At 40.6% G+C, this 21225-nt stretch overlaps 1 protein-coding gene across 1 annotated transcript; it reads left to right on the top strand.

Annotated features, from left to right (window-relative positions):
- Positions 1-16106: 16106 nt before the first annotated feature.
- nrsn1 (neurensin 1) lies at positions 16107-20827 on the top strand. The gene is made up of 6 exons (XM_034554127.1): positions 16107-16184; positions 19514-19632; positions 19783-19875; positions 20021-20139; positions 20447-20634; positions 20724-20827. Exons 2-6 carry the CDS (start codon positions 19534-19536, stop codon positions 20825-20827), a joined length of 603 nt encoding a protein of 200 aa, XP_034410018.1. The 5' UTR covers positions 16107-16184; positions 19514-19533.
- The last annotated feature ends 398 nt before the right edge of the window (positions 20828-21225 follow it).

Raw genomic sequence — 21225 nt, 5'->3', positions numbered from 1 at the left:
TCTGCTTAGTTTCCTTGTGGTGTGTCTTACATAGTCTCGACACGATTGTCAACGGATGGTTACCCAAGTTCTCTGATTGGAGAGATCCTCTCTCCAGATAAAAGATGCACCACATGTATGTATTCCAATCAAGGTAAACCAGAGAGCCAATGCATGTGAAGTGCTTGTATGACCACACAATTGTTCTATAATTGACAAATGTAAGCATGCTAACATGCTAAACACAGACAGTGAACCTAGTCAGCAGTATACCAGCTGATGTTAGAACTCAGATCAATGAGCCAATCACAGAGCCTCTTGCATGAGCGTAAACTGTCTTTTTAGGATTCCACAAAACTTTACAACTATAGACCTACACATTATTATGGTCAAGTAGATAACAGGGAGCTACTGACAACATGGTGAAACACCATTTGATACTTTATAAAAAGACATTTTAAAACACTGATCGTACCTGTTATAGACGTTCTAGATATACACCATAAACAGTCAAACAAATAATTAATGCAAATCGGTATATTCTGTTACTCTGTTGCTTTGTGAGGCTGACTGAGGTAAATGATTAGAAATATAAGTTGTTGCAATCTATTGCTAAACCAAGTAAGTGGTAAACAACGGTTAAAATGATACTCTATTTATAGTAGGCAGACACAATTGTAATGGAATAGGCATGCTCATTATCCATCCATTTAAAGTCAGAGGTATGCATTCTACACACTGCAGTTCTGTACAGGCAGCTCGTTATGAAGAATGGAAAGGTACTGAACATCAATAGCATGCATGACTTATTTTATGAGCCTTGCGCACGGTTAAATTGGTGACATTTGGCCTTTAATAGGCTGACTGAAAACTCATATCCCTTCTAACTACTGAATAAGGACTTCTAATGAACACCCAGCCAGCTAAGAGAGTTAGTTGCCAGTACTCACTGAACTGAGAAACCAGGAAAGGCAATTATCAAGGTTCCCAAACAGCACTGATCGAGGATTGCTGCCCAGAGCAATGTTTTTAACCTTGGTTTTAGGACCCTGGTTTTACTGCAGCAGCCTTGCAGCAGTTTTCAATATTATACATTTGCCATTGCCCTCTCGTCATGGACGCAGTAAATTTGATCCACCACAGCAGCTGTAAATCGTAAATAGAATTAAACACACTTGCAAAAAGACATCACTTCCAATCCAGTCTTATCAGAAGTTGACATTTAAGCAGTTTAGAGTCCTTAATCACAGCTGAAGCAACCAAACCTCAAGATCAGCTCATTCATGATAATCTTAAAGGCCACACGGCACCAACTCACTGACCCAGCTAGCTGTGAACTTGCTGAGGGGGAACATATGCCACATGTTTTATACTACAGCATCACTTTTCATGCCGTCATTTTTTAGCACGGCGACTGTGCTATTGATCTACGAGCGAGCTGATTGGTTGTTGCGATTAATGACCTTAGAGGAAAGAAGTATTCCTCTGAGGTCCCTTCCCTGAAATGCCACTAGATTACCTTCCGCCTTCCACTAGAGCTTATGATCAGTGTGAGTGATACATGGGCTGGAGGACTGAACAAATGACGGCCCGTGAGTCACAGGAGACTTGTGTAAGTGTAAAGGTAAGGTAATTTTTGTAAAGAGCAGAGTTTCCATCTCTCTCTCTTTGTCATTTATTCATTCTCTCATTCTCCCTCTTCCTCTTCTCCCTGTCCCGCATCTTCACTCTCTCGCTTTACTCACCCCTCCCTTTGTACTAGCTCAAGTCCTCAATTATTTTCAGACTGCCAGGCAAGGCACTGCGGGGGCACAGGGGACCATTTGGACTTAGTACATTAAAGAATTCATGATTTGAAACCACCACAGCCCACCCTGACGACTCTATGATATGACTTTTCAGTGCCTGAAGCTCCTTCCTTCTTTCCCCTTTTTCCACCAGACTGGCTCTCATTCCCCCTGACGACTGACATTGATCTATCCTTGAGTCTTTTAGCTCCAGGACTCCCATGCCTTAAACTTCTGACTACTGACCATTAAAAGAAACAGAGCAGCCGATATTTATGAATCTGTCCGTAATGATTTCCTTGTCTGTTTCTTGTGTCGCCATCTGTAAATTGGCCTGTTGGTATCAGGCACATATAGCGACAGACATGACAGCAGACTGCTGAAAAAGAGATGAAATGTCTCAGTGTAACACAGGAAATCAATCTATAAAGAAAGTGTATGTGTGTGTGTGGGGGTGGGAGGGGTTGGGGGGGGGGGGTTAAATAGAAAAGTAGACAAGGACACAACGCTAAGTAGTGTGTGTTGGACTTTGGAGTCTGGTGTATTTGCATATTAAAAAAAAGTAAGTAAGAACACAAAATACAATTACATATTGGTTAAATTATTACAAAATGAGGTTTGCAATTGGCATCTTGCCAACAATTCTGAAGAAATGTGGATCTTCTTTTATTCCTAATAGGGATTTTATTTTCTCAAAATGTTTGATTAGCCCAAAATCACAAACCCAAACCGCAACATATCATCAAAATGTGTTTTCTAAGATGATAAGAACAAAAGAAGAAAAAGGCAAAACATGACCTTGTCAAAAATCAATATTGATATGACGAATCCAATGCTCTAAAATATACTGATGTGCTTCTCGGGTCATTAACACAATACTGAATAAGATGTGCGGTTCCTCCAGGCTACTGATATATATGTGTTACTGAAATGATCGTCATACCACCTCCATAAGTAAATACAATTTGTAGTGCAACTACGCAGACTCCACATCCACGTGTGCACCTGTTTGCTCTTCACAAGAGAGGATGACATCACCAGTTTTCTATACCGCACAGTTAGTTGAATGAAGACATTGCAGAAATCCACAGTTACTACTCTTCTCACAATGGCCTCATTCATAAATTTCCATCAGCCACATAGCGCAAGACAATAAAATAGCAGTAACCAAAACTAGAAAAATCACGTGTGTGAACCACTTATGTTTGAAACGCGATTGCTGTGTACACGAGCAAAATATAATATTATAGATGCTGTCTTCTCAAATAATATGTTCAAATAGTGTTGCAAAGCACACAGAGTAAACAAATTATACAATGAAAAAAAAACAGTCTTTACTTAACAATCTGAAGTGCAACATCACCGACTAAAATCAAGCATCAGGTTTTCTGTAAGTAGTTAATTGTTCTGATTGTTTGCATGACCAGAGTACCAACACTACATGAATGCCAGACCAGTAAAACGCCTTGGCTTTTAGGCAGTCAACCATTCAACCTTTTCATTCAAGCCCTAATGTGCATCCAATTTGGTCAGTTTTTTTTGTGAAGCATCCCTGTTTTTATAAGACAGTATAATGCATGGTGTTTGCGATATGATGGGAACATAGTGCCATCTCCTGGACAGACTGGCTACTATCATATTCTTTAAAGGAAATTGGCTTACAGTCTGAAACATCTGGTTGCGGACATATAAAGTTGCTCAATTCCTGGAGACTCAGTCTTTCCTTTGCTTTTTTTTTTTACGATCTGACATGGAGTTTCTATTTACTTGTGGGTTTGTCTGGCACGGCGAGAAAGAAACAAAGCAAGAGAGGAACCGGGAGAAACAGAGTGAGAGTCCCAGTCAAGATAACATGTGTTTCCAGAACACGGGGACATTCTTGGCCACAACGCCCCGACTCCAAACAAGCTCTCATCACTGTGGGCGGTATGCTACTCTCAGTGTGAGTTTCCTAATGGCCATAATGGAGGACAAGATCATTTATTATTACTGGGGGGTGAGGTATGTATACGGCTACAATTAAGGAGAAAAACATCCTGGTGCTTGTAAAGGGCAGTAATGTGACTCGGGGAAATGAGTCTCGCAGGCCAGTGGGAGTATCTTATTATCTGGGGCAGGTGGGGGATCCGTCATTGAGGTAAATTAGAGAAGGGAGAGAGAGAGAGAGCGAGATAGGGAAGAAAAGAATTCAGTAAAAAGAGAGGTCTCTTGAAATTGGAGAGAAAGGACAGTAAAGGGGCCAAAAGAGGAAGGAAGAGATGTTAAAAAACAGTTGTAAGAGACAGGTGGATAAAGATAATTGGAAATCAACTAAATATACTCCACTGGGAATTGCATCATTGATGAAATTACTGTAGATCATTTCACACTGGCAACAATTACATCTGCTGGTTGCCATATTGTGTGCATGTGACAGTGAGTATTTTGTTTTTTTAAACATTTGCATAAAGTATGTCAATATATATTTGTCAGCTGTGCAGCTATCCAACATAATTATTACATTTCTATTAATTAATGTATCTCACCAAACACGTGTACATGTGTGTTGATGTACTCGTGTTTGTATGCATGCAGATTCTTTTTCTTTGCAGCAATCCAGTGAAGTGAGTGTGTCATTGCAGGATCCACAGTCATTAATTTGTGCCTGGAAACACATTATTGTATGCATGTGCAGAACATGCCTGTATACGCTTTTTTTTAAATATGCAGCTATCTATTTGAATTACTGTATCTTCCTGCATCCACAAACACTATTTTACCCTCGGGACTTAGTCACACAGACAGTATGGGTGGTCAGTGGCAAGACAATCTCAATTACACTGACAGGTGACAGTGAACTGAATACAGAGTGCAGCCAAATGTATCACAGACTATACAGTGTGGGTGTGTCTGTGTACTGTCTGTTATTGTGGAGGCTGGTACACGTGTGTACCCTTTCAGGATAAAGAGCCACATGCATGAATTCATTCTGCGGGGCAGAAAATGCCAATGAGCTGCCTAATAGCACCATTAGGCTTTGACAAATGAAAACACTAACTTAGTCCAAAATGGAGATTCATATGTTTCACTGCAGTTGGTTTCTTAACCATCCCTCCTGGGTCAATCTTATGATTATGTATGGCTGTGACATTTTGAACTGCCATTGATTCAAACGAAACATTCATGCCCATGGATCACAGTTATTCAGATTCTACAAGAGGTGAAATTGGAGAATTTAATGTTGACTGATTGTATTATCATTGGCGATTGGTAATGTCCAGCTCTAATATATAACAACGTATGTTAAACTCTAGGAAGGTTAACTTTACAGTCGTAACAGTTTATGAAGCTATATATGTAAGTAATCCGATTGAACTAAATAAAAAAAAATAACACACAGCTTCACACGATACAGATGGGCACATGGATTCACTAACACAGTGGAAGTTGTGCGTATGAATAACTGCTCTTAAAATAAGACCATATTATAATGCATCTGCAGGTGGGTTTAAAAAAACAAAACATGGAATAGGTTTTGGTACAGTGTCACACAATAGGGATCCTCATTACCATTGTTAAATGTGTATTAATGTGTTCATTTAATTGCAAATTGTTACATATTCATAGTATTTATTTATTATTCAGAAATACAAGTTATATACTGTAACAGAAAAATATAACGAAAAGCAATTGGTATTTTACACATGCTTTGAAAATAGGGGACTCAGGAACATCCCATTTAAACCATGCTGATATGCTGTGTAGACACCATGCAACCTTTTTCCATCTCATCCTTATCTGGATAATCCCAAATTCCAAAAATGGGAATATAATGTCACGGTCCTCTATCTCATGTACATACCCGTGACATTTTCCGGAGCATGGAGTATAAACTTATTTTATCCATTTGTCTGCGTGTGTTTTGCATGTGTCTATGCATCTGTGTCTTTTAGTGTGTGTTTATTGTGTGTATAACCTCTGTTGTGCCATCGTGTTGTGAGTGTTTTGTGCGTTTCTATGTGTGCAGATGGACTTTGTAATGTTTTTTTATTTATTTATTGGTAGATGTCCTTGATTTGCAGCATCAGTGGTGTGCATTGAGGGACAGACCAGTTTAATGCACAAATAGTTAATCCCCAGTCTCACGGTGGATGCAATATGATAAGAAATGTATTGTCGTGCTAATGTGCTTTCATTGATATCATCATATGCCAAAAGCAGAGAGGTAGAGAGAGCACAAGAGGGGTAAAAAAAAAAACGAGGGGAACAGAGACAAGGACAGACAGTAAGTCATGAAATGAGACAAAATAAGCACGGGCGAGAATGAAAAAAAACAACATTCAGAAGTGACGGCAAAGACAGTCAGACAGCAGGAGCAAGAGATGCAAAGAGGCAGATGGGGGACATTAAGTCAAAGTTAAGTAACCATCGTCTGCTTCTTTATCTCACCCAGATATGCTAATCCAGTGAGCCTCTGCTGATATGAGTTTAACAGCCTGGCTGGTGTGTGCGCGTACGTGTGTGTGTGTGTGTGTGTGTGAGTGTGTGTGTGTGTGTGTGTGTGTGTGTGTGTGTGAGTGAGAGTGAGAGCTTGAGTGTGAGAAAAGACCCAGTTGTCCATGCTCCCAGTTACACTAGCAATGCTTAGCCAGTGCTCGATGACACAGTTATAATCTCTTTGCAATGGAAAAGTGAATATTAATCACGTCTAAGGCACTCAACAAAATTCAACTGTGTGTGTGTGCTAAGACCAAGGGAAAACAAGAATTAATGTGGAATGTGTGTGTGTGTGTGTGTGTGTGTGTGTGTGTCTGTGGAAGTAGGTAAAAGAGAGCAGAAGTGTGGTAAATTCATGGAAGAAGGGGGTTTAAGGGTGCATGCATTTATGTGAATATGTGGCAGAGGGAAAGCGACAATTGGTACACATACATATTTAGAGCTAGAGGGTGAGGTCATTTTAGCTTGAGTAATATTCCTATGTCATCAAGGCAAAGGTGTCGTTTCAACAACACTGATGCAATTAGATTAGCTTGAGCCGAAAGAAAAATGTACCCAATTATTCTTGACATTGCAGTTTGACGAACTGGCGTAGACAATGAAATTCAGTCCGAGATTAAATAAAATGCAAAAAACTAGCCTTACGAGGAATTCCTTTGTAATAAATGTACATTCTATGGAGCAGTATTTGCTCAATAAATGTTTTTTAGTCATTACACATTTTTACCTGGTTAGATATATGTGAGAACATTATTTTGTCATACAGAGCCATTCAGAGTGACCGACTGCATTTTGAATGTGCCTCTTAATGATTAAGAAACTCTGAATCTTAGACAAATTATGTTTTGTGTCAAATATTAGGCTTAATCCCCTGTAAAAGTGCCTAAAAGGGTTCCCATACATATCCAAACTTTAATATCCGACAACCCACAGACACTGTAATTTGATATCACATGACGACACCTTCATCTTCCATTGTTGTGGCCAATCAATTGGACATGCATCTCGCTATCTCTGAGACTCGACCTAGTAACACATTTAGATTATAATCTAAACAGCACTTTTCATGTAAGGACATGTCCCGACCAGTGACAAACTCTCAGTGCTGTGTGTAGTGTGACCAATCACCTGCCACCACATTGGCCCATCTGATTCAAATAAACCTTGTTTCATTTTCTGTGTGTTCATGGTGCTTTGGCATGCCACGATTAAGCGTGTCCAATCATCGCTCTCTCCCCCCCCCCACCCAACGACTGGAGGAACATATAACAAAGTATGACCACATGCTGTGAAGTCCATGGCACATCTGCAAGCACAGACATGCACCAAGACTCATGCATGTTCCCTGACAAGCAGCAGAGGTTTCAGAACCCGTTACTGGCAAAAAAAAAGACTATTTCAGGCTCCGATGGCCAAAGTGAATCAGGCGCCATTAACTCTATATCTCTTCTTTTCTTTTTTAATTCCCTTCATTTTCCCTTTACCTGCATTTATTTCCTTTCTTATCTTTCTCTTTTCTTTTTCTTTCTCTTTCTCTTTCTCTTTCTCTTTCTCTTTCTCTTTCTCTTTCTCTTTCTCTTTCTTGCCCCCCGCCTTCTATCCATCTAACTCTCCTCAGCCCTCCCTCTAATATCTCCCCTGCAGCCATTTTCCGGGACTCTACAGGGAGGGAAGCAATCTTAGATTTATTTTACCTCCCAATTTCCAATTTGAGAGACCCCTGCTGCTGGAGGCGAATCTTCAGCGGGTCTGATGTGAGTCGTCCTGTTAAATTAAAGTCTGTAAAAAAATATATGGCAAAATATCTCAATGGCAAACACCATCCTCGTTCTGTACACAGAGCAGGATGCATCACTTAGCCCCTTGGCGTGTAGGGCTTAACAAGTTCTCATATGACATGAGAAGTAACATGACTCAAAGTGGCTAAATCCAGGGTGAGACAGAAATAGGCCCAGAGGTAACAAAATCAGGAAAAACACTGACTTGAATGGTAAGTGAATGGCCCTCATGTGACAGGTATAGCTCATTTAAATAGATATGTTAGGATATACTGTAAAATACATAGTCTAGTCTTTGTATATGCAACTGTTTTGCTTGCTAAATGCCTTTTGTATAGCATTATTTGTTGCGTAATGTGTCTGGGATATATACTGTATACCTTCGCTCTGCTGAAAAAACAACATCCAACAACCACAGTGGGTATCATTGACAATAGAATGGAAGCTTTCTTGGTCTCTGTGTTACTGCTAATCTGACCCCCTGCAAAATAAAACCCCATCTATTCCCCAAATGCACTTTGATACTCCATTACTGCTGAAAAGAATACAGTGTGCCTTGTAGTCTCCATATGTCCATTCTCAAATCCTCACATAAAAGAGCCGCACACACACACTTTCTTTCTTTTCTGCTCTTGATCTAGCGGGAACACAAACTGTCTCTCTCTCTCCCAAAAAAAAAAACACACTCTCCCTTCCACCCACTGTGCTCTTGCATTCACACTCGCACAGTCCTCTATCCCCTAGTATAAAGCCGAGAGACAGGTGTTGGATTAGCTTTCTGGAAGAAAAAAGCTCAGCTCCTTTGATAGGAGTTGAGCTGGCCTGGAGAACAGGGAGGCAGGTGCACCACGAGAAGAGAGAGGAGGGGAGAGAGAGCGCGTGTGTGTGCGTGTGTGTGTTTGTGTGTGTGTGTGTGTGTGTGTCAGAGGATGCAGCCCAGTCATCCCATCTATTGAGAAGAAAAGAGGGGGCTTCTGGCAGAGGTGTCCTCTGTAATTGGAGAGCTTGGCACAGCCATAAGTGAAGCGTGGTTGGCTGTTGCCACGTGGTGACAGTTGCTTGCCAGCCGGCACGCACGCACACACGCACACACGCACACACACACACACATGTATGCACACAGACGCTCACAAATACACACATTTAGGCAGACGTTTACACTTTTGAGTGCCTTCCATTGACCAGCATTTGTGGTAATCCTTTCCTGATTTTCCCCACAGCAACTGCTACTGTACCTTTATCCTAACCAAAAATGTAATCATCAACCTCATCTCTAAAAATAAAAAAATGATATAATCAGAATGAAACTTTTTCAAGCAGGTTATTTCATCTGCACAAGATAGCAAATACTGACGTTATACAGGCTCACATACTATACAAACAAACACAAGCTGCCAGCCTGTAACCACGGTAACTGAGAGAGCAAAGGAGGCCTCTTCCAGATGCTTTTGTTCTTTAAGGACATCCCTTGGACGTGGTCTGCCATGTGACTGTATGTCCCTCTTACCCCTCTTACCCACTCACAGTAAGAGACATAGAGAGACATGTGCCTCTAATCCTCAAAGTTGAGGCTTGTTTAAATGACCGGAGAAAGAGATGGGAAGAAAACCACATTAGAGAGGGTTGCAATTGCAGATGGATCTACAGTCTGCCATGTGACTGTATGTCCCTCTTACCCCTCTTACCCACTCACAGTAAGAGACATAGAGAGACATGTGCCTCTAATCCTCAAAGTTGAGGCTTGTTTAAATGACCGGAGAAAGAGATGGGAAGAAAACCACATTAGAGAGGGTTGCAATTGCAGATGGATCTACAGAATACAAAAAGAGAGGCCCCAACCACCACCCTACTGCCCGTAAGGAAGGTACAAGATTGGATGTTCAGATCAGGGTTTCAGGGTAACTCAAGGAACTAGCATTCTTTTACAAAATATGCATATAGCGTCTAGAAACTAGTTGTATGTATGACACATTTACGATGACAGGGCATCAGAAAACACTGTCTCTCTCCAGATTCCGCTGTAGTTATAGGCAGCCATGGACCTATCCTCAGATACCAACCCCACACAAACTCTTTCCTATACCTAACCATTTCTAATTTGAATATGGGAGTCTAAACCAAGACTTTAACTGAAAACCTGACCTGTGGGAAACTATCCTGATCTATATTGTTTTAGTATAGTTGCCAAACATGAACTTTTTTTTGTCCGTTATCACATAAATGGTTATAAATAATCATAGGGAAGTATGTGTGAGAGAGAGAGAGAGAGAGAGAGAGAGAGAAAGAGAGAGAGAGAGAGAGAGAGAGAAAGAGAGAGAGAGAGAGTGTGTGTGTGTGTGTGTGTGTGATCTACATGAGTAATTGCTATTAAGTGTGTCTCTCATAAGTGATGCTGTGCCTGGAGAGCAGAGCAGAGACTATTACAACTCAGACTCATCCATCAACCCCCATCGGCCGGTGACTGATGACCCCTCAGGGTGAATGTGTGAAGTGGTACAATTAAAATAAGGTGGTAGCTGAGGATCACCGTCAGAACACAAGGCTACAACCATGTGTGGCAGGGCCAATAGCTAAAGAGTTGTCAAAAAAGCTTATAACGATGACCTGTAATTTATGAGTGTCGTATGATTATGATTAATATATATTCTATTATATATTTTTTTTAAATATAGTTTTCTAGACTTTCTCAAGATGTAAATTAAAACATGAGATACTTAACATGGACTTGTGTAACTTTTATTTCAATAAACACGTGTGTCCCTTCTGCAAACATTTTTCTTACATTTGTAAAATGAGTAAAGGATGTATTTATGATTTATGTCTTCATATGATTTCTTGACTTAATTACCATTTTAACTCCTGATTTATTGAATAATTTAAACATTAATATGACATTTGATCTAGAAGATTGTATAACAAAAAAGATGTAAGTTTAATTTGTATTGGAAGCCCAAGTGTCTAATGATGTTATACTTTCATTATAAAGAAAAATATTGTACAATTATGTTTTGCCCGTATAGCTCTACGCCTGTCGTTGAGTATTTTTTTGACTGATTTGTTTAGAACTGTGGCTTTACCATCTTAACCTGATTCTCTGTATTTCCCCTGAAGCTTCTCAGTTTGTTTATAAATGATTACAGGAAATATGAGCAAAACATTCTCATAACTAGATTTGTTGATGGCCAATAAAACAAAGAGCCTTTGGCCACACTTTTAATATATTGATATCATAGTGATGGGGGCGTATGTGTTAGAATTAGAATAAAATTAGCATGAGTGTTATCTGTATGTTTTGTTTTTTTGTTATTAAAAAGAGAGCAGATTTTTTATCTGCTTAAAGTACCCTGACTTATTGACAAATTAGAAAACTGGTTTTTTTTTTCTATACTTTTCTTGTATCACTGTCAATGATTTTTGCTTTGGTGTCTCCATTATTCTAATCGTGGCATATTCACAAGGCTAAAATATATTATGTCAGCTTTCCAAATGATTTATTTGTGGTTTTATTCAGATGTTGCCTCACATGTACCAGCATTCTTTGAGGCTGCATAAATACTGCCACACGTTAATGTCTGGATAGCCATAACGTGGACATGCTTTCTCCCACAGAGAAAGATCCCTTACATCAGAGAGAAACCTTTTTGGCCCCTCCAGTCAATAGTTTATGAAATACAGCAAGGCCCAAGTGGAGAGTCCGAGCTTCCAGCCCTGGAATGGTAGAATGACAGAGGAATCAATATATAATGAAGAATGGACAACAACACCAAGGCTGGGTTTCCCGAGATGGATAGATCACATGTCCCTGTCATCGGTCATGAAATATAGAGAGGTGGGGAGTGCTAATGCAAGTCAGCTCAATCCACGTACGCTTAAATCGGAGTACAAATTTGACAGAAAGTTTCTATCGTATTTAAGAAATCCTACAATAAAGCATTATTTATTACTTATTTGAGTGGAAGCATATATTCCATTTTAGATGGACACCTCTGTAACCTCTGAGTGTTTATGTCATCGCCTTACATTCTCATTATATTATGTGAACGGAAAATGAATCATGTACAATAAATCAAAGTGCAAACAGTACACACAAACAGAATAAGCTCACGAGCCTAATGGCGACATTTGTGACGAGATGTATCATTATGAGGCAAAACATAATACTGGATTCTGAAGGTTAAACTGCTTCCATAGTTACACGCATGGATTCACTGTTGATGCAGAGGCCCTTATGCCCAGTAGATGTCAGCCTTGTTGGTTCAAAGTCATTACTGACTCCGGTGCTGGTGTTTTCAGCCGTAGTTAAATAGAAAATGATGGGCTGTGTTCTAGTTCATAGCCACATCCACACCGTCACGATAGCGTACTTGTATTAGCAGAAAACACATCATAACAACAAAACGTTTGGAGAAACAGGGACATAATTTGACCAATGACAGAAAGAACACCCCATTTATCGTCTTAATATTACGAGTGTCTATTAAATCGGACTTGAACATGTGGTTGTTAAATGTTTTGGTGCTTTTCTTCCCCCTTTGCCAATTTGAATATCTGAACTGTACAGCACCTGCAAAGACCCACAGATTATACATGATAAATTAGGCAATGTTTGACCTTTTTTGATTATTACAATTGTACAATTGCATAAACACGCATATGAAGACATACATGAATCAGCTCAGATTGAAATGTTTTTCTTTAACTGTTTCGAATGAGTGAGACACACATGTGGGTGTGTCATGTGCGTTTTGGTCTGTGGCTAATCAAGCATGGTGTCATGGGTGAAGCATGAGGGAGTATACATTACACACACTTAAAGGAAACATGCCCTACTTAATTCAAAAAGGTAGCCTTAACAGAAAATAATGAGAAAACTAATGAATACAAGTTGGCTAAAACCCTTTTCAGAGTAGTGATGAAAACATATGAAGACATTATTTTTTTCGAGACTATTACAATTCACATATGGATGGGCAAAATAACTTGATTTGTACAATTTATCATGGTACTTATTTGACTGTTCTGAGCAGGTTATGACTGCCGGTTATTCTTATTATTGCCTTTGTAATCAGCTATTGTCAAACACACTGTCCAGAAAAAATGCCTCATGTAGCTGCAGCATTGCTGCTAATGGTCACAATGTCCTGCCAGGCTGCCAGGTAGCATTATCCCACATGGTAATTAGGTCATCTTGTTTCTGTCTGGATGATTTTCTAACCAGGCATGTATGGCATACTCCACAGACATTTTAGCAGATCAATGTGTCTTTTGTTCCTTTCATGTTAGTGGCTACTGAGTTAACTACAGGGCTACAGTTTGGTCAATTAGAGGGAACAGTAGACAATTAGCTCAGTCCAAAATCACACCTGCTTGGCTGCTACTATTTCTGCTTTTTTTTGTACCACTTTATAAAATGTGTGAATTAGCATTTTACATTAAAAGTATGTCATACTTTTGGTATAAATTATCTATTGTTTCTTTGCTCAATGACTAATAATCCCCGCCCCCCTGCACCCCCTCCCCCCTCACTCGTCCAAACCCACCCACCCCACCCAATATTTATTTTTCTCTCTAATGAGCTGCGGTCTGTTATCAGTCATTACAGGAAGCCTGATTATCCAACTGGCATTCTGCACACGCTCAGAGAGAACTTCCTGAAGGTGACCTTTCCATGTCGCCATAGAAACCTCCTCTCTCCGCTCGGAGATGCTCAGCTTGTACACAGAGTGAGGGAGGACGTGAGAGAGATGACAGAACATTTTCTTCCCAACAAAAATGCATTAGTATTCTGCAATTTGATAGCATAATAACAAGTCTGTGTATGATGTAACAGCACAGAGGATGTGTGCCAATAATGAATAGGATGAACTCACCTATTTTTATTAAACAGGGCATTCAATGCTTGAATGTCTCGTATACTTTTTGGCACTTAATTTATTAAAAGATTTGGACTGTCTGTCCATTATTTAACTTGACCTGAAAGCAGCTCTCAGAAACACAGTAACTACTGAGTGAGCTGATTTAAACATGTTTATAAGTGGATTTGGCGAGAAAATAACACAAATAACTCTAAAAGGTAAGCTGACAGAGCCTCAGAGGAACATATTCTCCACTGTATGCGTATGGGATGAGCATGTGCGAGCACTGCTTTGTGTGATTGAACACTGACATGTATCTGCAATCGTTAGCTAGAGCAAGTGGATGCTGTGAGAGGTATTCTGAGATGTCTATAAATACACTTTGAAGAGCTTTAAAAGATGATCAAGACTGGTGTGTCAAACAGACATATTCTGATTTAACACCTGTTTCAAATGAGAGATATGGGGGCTGCTTTTCAGGTAAAGGGTTTCTTGTTATTGCACTTTCATTTTGCGCTATTCCGGATCATAAAGAATGTCCGATGCCTATGAAAACATCAGATAAAAGGCAGGTCTCCAATCCTTCCCGTATCCTCATTTGTATGTGGTTCATAGCAGTAAGACAAATGTGTCTGCGCCACTCGAGTAATTGATGGTGAGATGCAATGTCATTTTTACATCTTAAAATAATAAACAATTCTTATTATTCAAGACTCATATCTGCAAATTGTTATACTCATCCTTGAGATGTAAATAATATGAAATAATGTTATTATTTAATATCAAGTCAACAACTTTCTAAAGCAACAAAACAACTGAATAAACCTTAATACCAGCAGTTAATTTCCAAGAATTGGACATTTTGAGTTTCTTTCCTCAGCTGAACATCTGACCCCAGTCATCGGTCCATATCTCCTCATTCATTTAGTTATTTTTTCATTACTTGCCTCAGTAGTCCGGCCTTTTTTCTGAATTACAGTACCTGTCTATGTTTTCCTGCAGAAGATGGACTAAAATGCTGCCTTTTGACAAAATAAACACTAACTTTACCACACCTGTAATGCCTCCTGAGTCTAAATTGTGAGAACCAGATCTATAATAGTGTTGCTAATAAAATCTCGCCATTTACAGCCTTTGCCAATGAATACATGTTGCAGAGGTGCAAGTAAGATTCACTCATTTTAGCTGCCACTTGATCAAAACCTCAGAGATATTTATTTGGAGCTAGCACTACTTCTGAAAATCTGAAATGATAGTGTTGTTCCCAGTTCAAACTACCCAACTGTACACAGTGTGCAAGGTCGTAGAGCAAGGCTCATTCAACGCCGCATCCTATATACCCAGTGTTTTTTGTCCACTTTAGATGAAATTAACTTCAGAGAAAATGTCGTTATGGCTGCAGGGCACACGTTAAACAAACCTGGAGAACGCCTCTCTCATTTTAATGTGGCGAGTTTTGACTGAACAGCAGACTCGTTCTCGTGATTTATGAACAGGACTTTTGTACCTCAGTCGTGATGCGGTTCATCCCTTTAGGTCATACATCCCTCGAGAGGAGCACTGAGATGGTGACTAATACTTCCTTCAACAGTATGTCATTGGCAGCGCTAAAAATAGACTGCGGGCTGTATGTGACTGGAATTCGGAATAAAATGGTATGTGCGTATGTGTGTGTTTTTAATTATTGTGTACCTGCTGTGGACTTTGATGCAAGACTGAGATGCCTTTCCTCCACCCGGAGGTTTTCGCTTGTGTTTCTGTGAATGGTGTCACATCCCATTGAGCATATGCAAATTACTGTATTTTCAACTAGTGACTGTGTCATTTTCTGTCTATAAATTCCAACATGTAAATATGGGTGAAGTTGAATGCATATCGGAATGGTAATTATGATAGAGACCAACACATTCTGTAGGCCTGCACCTGTCTTTGACTTTCAACTGACATTGTTATGACAAGCTCCCCTGAAACAATGAGTGTTGCTGCCCTCTGTTCCATAACAGTCCTCCATCCATGCAATGAATATGCATTCATTCATCTCGACATGAATCTTGAATCTTGAATGAATGCCTTTTTTTTTTTCTTCTGTTCAGCTGGTCCTCCCTCCTGCCTGTGTATTTATATTCGCCGTTGAATCATATAGTGTCATGGATGTGACGCATGCGCACAGGGCAGCGTGAAAATCTGAATCATCGATGGAGAGAGAGAGAGAGAGAGAGAAAGAGAGAGAGAGAGAGTTGACTGTAGGGTGATGGGACCCGGCTGAGGGAACCGCAGCGAGTGATCACTCTCCGAGCTGTTAATGACAGGTAAATTACAATTTCAGTGATTTTCAGAAATATTACAGAGAGATGCTCAGATGGATTGATGATTTTGTCAATAACATTATCGGGGATATTATATTTTCCTGCATAGACTCGGCGTCATCCTTGCACGCGATATATCGCCTAAGCACATCTGGAAGTAAAGCGTTATTGTGGGAACAAATGTCGAAAGAAATGTTCCTTTGAACTTTGTGTTGTCACCTTGTACCCATTCGCTGGTTCACGTTTCCATTTCTCGGGCTTTGTTTTTTTGGGGCGTCGCTTTCCTCATCAGATGAAATAAAAGTTAGATAACCTCGTACCTGCGGATGTCCTATTTAGACATTACGTGCGTTTGCAGGTGGTAAAGACGAACCGATCGAGTGTTGGATGCAAATGTGGCCGCCTTTCGAAGTTTAATTGAAAACGCGTGCTGGGTTTCTATTTGCGTCTCCTTGGGGGTGTTGGGGAGGAGGTTCTGCTTTCAGACCGGCGTCACGTATGACGTCTGTGTGTGTTGTCCTGCTGGGCTGAGGGGCTGGATGGTAAGAACATGGCGTTTCAGCACCACAGTCAGCTCCCGGTTCAACGTTCAGGGGACACCGTGCAGACCTCGTGGGTTACTGCGAGATATTAGGATTCTTGTATATGGCAGATATATTCTGCAGATGCATGCCGCTTTTATTTCCCAGACTCTAGTTTTATGGAGGTCAAGGTAGGTCGAGAGGTATAAGACCAGTATAAGACTGAACATCTCCTTACTGGAGACACACTGTACTCCTGTGACCCGTTAGCTCATCTTTAATATTGGGCCATTTTCACAATTTGTTTTGGTCGCGTTTATTTAGCCATAGTTGGAACATTACGTTGCAGTCATCTCATTAAGTTGATCAAATAATATCTGTAAGTCAGTTTGGGATATGTACGTTGGTTGCAATGCTTGGATGTTGTGCTGGACGACATAAGGACAGGGGCGCTGATTCAATCTACACGCACTAAAGGAGTGCGTGCGGTAAATAATAATATGATAATGAAAAATTAGCCTGATTTATGAAATTCCTAATTAAACATGTTTCCTACTCTAGTTTAATGTTTGAACGGGGGATACAGTAAGGCTCCCTGGAACAAGCAGTTCATAATCAAACAATCTCTCACATTTTCATATTTTGCATTTTACATTATTTGGCTCGATGATGAATATTTAAACTCGACTTGAATATTCAGATATGGGGAGAGAGAAGGAGAGAGAGTTCATAGCATTTGGGCAGCGCCAGATGTCTTATGACAGACCTCGGCTGGTACAAATTAAGCAGTAATAAGATTAACACGAGGTACCAGGGAACACTGTGTCTCATCTTAATGCAGCACTGCACTCATCACACTCTTATTATAGTAGCTGACTGAAATACCGTGCATATCTCTCGTATACCGTGTTCATTTATGGAAGTGAGACACTCTCAACCTCACACCGTTTCTGAAAATCTATCATCTCTATCATTACATTTCACTTCATTTAGCTGACTCTTTTATCCAAAGCGATTTATAATCTCATACACCGTAGACACAGCTACGGGGAGCAATTCAGCGTTAAGGGTCTTGCTCAAGGACACATCGACCAGGGCGGGCCATGTGAGTGGGGATCGAACTGCCGAACCTCCGATTGAAAGAGGGACCTGACCCACAGTCGCCCTATCATCTATTTGTATAGATATCACAAGCAGTCTGTTGTATAGAATGACAACACAGTCGCCGTTTCTAGCCAACATTTAACCACCCAAAATGTTTACATTTTACTATAACTCCCAAAAACAGATTAAACCTGTCTGCTGTTTGACATTCAACCAATCTAATGAAATAAGTTAATGCTAAATCAAAAGTTTTAGGATAGAGGGGGATATATGCTGTACAGATTGTCAAGCGTTTTGAGGCCAATTTTGTGATTTGGGGCTAGAAAAAGATTTCACTTCAGCCTCAGTGAATGTGTAATGTCAGCTGTCAGAGGCGAGCCAAATTAAGGAAGACACTAGTGATGGAGTCTGTTATGGATTCAGTAATACAAATGCCTTTAAACATAATGCCAGTCTTCTGCAGTGTAAACACGGATTGTGTTGCAATCAATGTGTGTAATCACATTGATTGCAACACAGGCCAGAGGTCAAAGAGGCTCTTTTGTGCTCACTTATTATTACTGCACATGCTTGCATCAGTAAACAGCACAAACACTGTTTAGGCTAGAAAGCACCTGCAGATGAAAGCCCATTATGGTTATATATATAGCTTTTTTGTTTGAGGGCAGTTTCTTTATCTATTACACGTGTATCATAAGAGCATGCCGCTTTTATAGCGTAACATTTTGTAAATAAATGAGTGTCTGGGATGCGTCTTCAATTTGCTTTGTGTCGTATATAATCTCATACGCCGTAGACACAGCAACGGGCTGGGAACAGTGTTTGAGTCCCAATCATGTGCGCTCGGGGTGCAACAGAAGCCGTAGTTGAGATTTAGTGCTCGCTGACAGAGACTTGAAACATGGTGAAGTGAGTTTGTACAGAGGCACCGAGCTGTGAAATGCCTCCAGATCCCAAATGGTTAGGGAGGGACTTGCATTTGTGTGCAAAACACGCTTTCTTCCAGCATCTCTCTTCCTGCCTTTATTATCATTTGTTTTATCAGGATGCGATCGTTTTGCTTTTTTGTTTTTAATAGTAACAGAAAAGAAAAGGTCAACATGTATAACACGTAACATAATGTAAGCTGAAATAAAACAGCTAGTTAGATTCCCTGAATTATCTTAATGTAAAACATTTTACGGCGCATTACTGATCCATTACAAGTTTTATCTTTACAGAAACTGATATTATATGCCTTTTAAGAAAGAAAAACATGATAAATGTTAATATTATGTCCTTTATTTGATCTTTGAAATTAAATATATTGCAGAATGTTTGATGTACAGGACAAAAAAAGGGGTTCGGTGTTAAATCACAATATGAAAAGAGAAGGATAATTCTGTGCATGTCAGCCCTCTCTGTTTTCAGCCGACACCATATTGCATCTAAAAAGGAGGACTGATGCAACATTTCATGGCTTATTTCATAACAGCAGACAAGGAGGATGCATCATGAAACTCAATGTACCGAGGCACCCATGTCACATAACTCTCGGTCTCCGCATGTCCTGTTTGTTTATGAATGTATTCATGCACTGCATATCTGTGTGAGCATGTTTAAGACTTTCCTAAATGCAGGAGAGAGTTTGTCCACAAACCGTGTGGGTGGGCCCTTAAAGCGAGAGGTGCAGTCATGCATGTGTGTGTGTGTGTGTGTGTCCTCAAGCAGGTAGGCAGATGTGAAGGATGACTTCTTGCTCAGAGATGTGTGGGTCCGAGTACGGTGAACAAGCTCAAGCCAGCGGGAATTGCCAGCAGTATGGAGTCCGTTCTTACCTACACCAGGTATATCTCACACACACACACACACACACACGCGCACACAGTACAGGGCATCCCTCGACAAAAAAGGAAACATTCTCTTCTATCGCAAACTCTTCATCTTCAGATTCCATGTTCATAAAGCGAAGCATATCTCTCTGATCTCCTCTCCAGTTTTATGAGGAGTGCACCGCTTCTATCTGGGAACGTGACGAAGATTTTCAGATTCAGAGATCGCCTAGCAGGTGGAGCTCTTTACTCTGGAAGGTGAGGTTAACCGTCTCGCTCAAACACCAATCCCTCGTCTCGTCTATGACACTATTTGGGTGGACGTACTGTACATGCAAAACATTCTTCTCTCTCTCTCTCTCTCTCCCCCCCCCCCCCCCCCCCCCTCCCCAACCCCTGCCAGGTCTGTCTCGCGTTCGGATCCCTGATATTGTTTGCAGGCCTCATTGTTGTTTTGGTGGGTTATGCCACCCCAACCAGGATCGAAGCATTTGGCGAAGACGATCTCCTTTTTGTTGACAGGTACTGTAAAGGAACATTGTATATTTAACACAAACAGTTACTACATGTGCAGGATTTTCACATCGTGATCATATGATCATAAGGGAGAGCACCTTGTGTTAGTGGAAGGCACATACGGTATATTATACACAGCTCAAGAATCTAGTCTAGACTCGTGACATTTGAAAATAGCAGTAAAATGAAGGTGACTTTTTGGGTGCAGCCTTTACACTTTGGGTCGCAGTTAAAGTGTGCACAAGTAAAGATGTTACCCTTTTAGTTAACGCTTGAAACCAAATTGTCTTTTTTTTCTCTTCTTCTTGAACAGCCACGCCGTCAGTTTCAACCGCGCATTGGATGTCTGCAAGCTGACCGGCGCCGTGTTGTTCTGCGTGGGAGGCACCTCCATGGCCGTGGGTCTCCTGCTGTCGGCCTTCGCCAAGAGCTACTCCAAAGAAGAACTGTACCTGCAGCAGAAGTTCAAGGAGAGGTTGGCAGATCTGCACGCAACAGTCGGTAAGGTTTCCAACGGTCTGCCGTCTTGTGACGAACCGTTCTCAGAGGGCTTATGAATATCCCACGTAACAGAAGTGCTTTGGTCACAGGTACCCCCGTCATGAAAGCACCGACTCCCGGAGAGGGAAAGGTGCCAGTCACACTTTCCAAAGTCCAGAACATACAGCCAGTGACCGCGAAGTCGGAGACCTGACAGAAAAAAACGATGAAGGCGTGAAGTGAAGAAGTGTGTGTGTGATGATGATGGATTTAGTGTGCAGACTGTGTGTGAGTACGGACACGTGTGTATGTGTGTGTGTGTGTGTGTGTGTGTGTGTGTGTGTGTTGATTTAAGTGTGCATTTTCTCTTTCGAAAAGGTCAGCTTACATGATTGATAGTACTAGTTTGTCATCTTTATTGGCTGTGTTTGACATTAAAAGTTTTATTTGGGGGTTGTATAGGAGTTATTATTATAGCGTTCACGCCTTGTGTTTGAACAACATCGTCATCTGACAAAAAGCTCTCGCGCAGGACTTGAGGCCGACCCAGAAAAACAAAATGAATAGAACGACAACATCAGCAGCTTGGTATTTTTCCGTCAAGTGGGCCCT

The sequence above is a fragment of the Cyclopterus lumpus genome, chromosome 16 (assembly GCF_009769545.1).
Source record: "Cyclopterus lumpus isolate fCycLum1 chromosome 16, fCycLum1.pri, whole genome shotgun sequence".
Lineage (NCBI taxonomy): Eukaryota > Metazoa > Chordata > Actinopteri > Perciformes > Cyclopteridae > Cyclopterus > Cyclopterus lumpus.
Note: the sequence above shows the minus strand (reverse complement) of the source record. Positions and strands in the feature narration are given on the sequence as shown.

What these genes read in the sequence shown, in the direction of transcription:
- nrsn1 (XM_034554127.1), top strand. Translation starts at nt 19,534, where the DNA reads ATGACTTCTTGCTCAGAGATGTGTGGGTCCGAGTACGGTGAACAAGCT. An exon ending in TCCGTTCTTACCTACACCAG is followed by an intron (nt 19,633 to 19,782) that starts GTATATCTCACA and finishes TCTCCTCTCCAG; the next exon opens with TTTTATGAGGAGTGCACCGC. An exon ending in GGAGCTCTTTACTCTGGAAG is followed by an intron (nt 19,876 to 20,020) that starts GTGAGGTTAACC and finishes AACCCCTGCCAG; the next exon opens with GTCTGTCTCGCGTTCGGATC.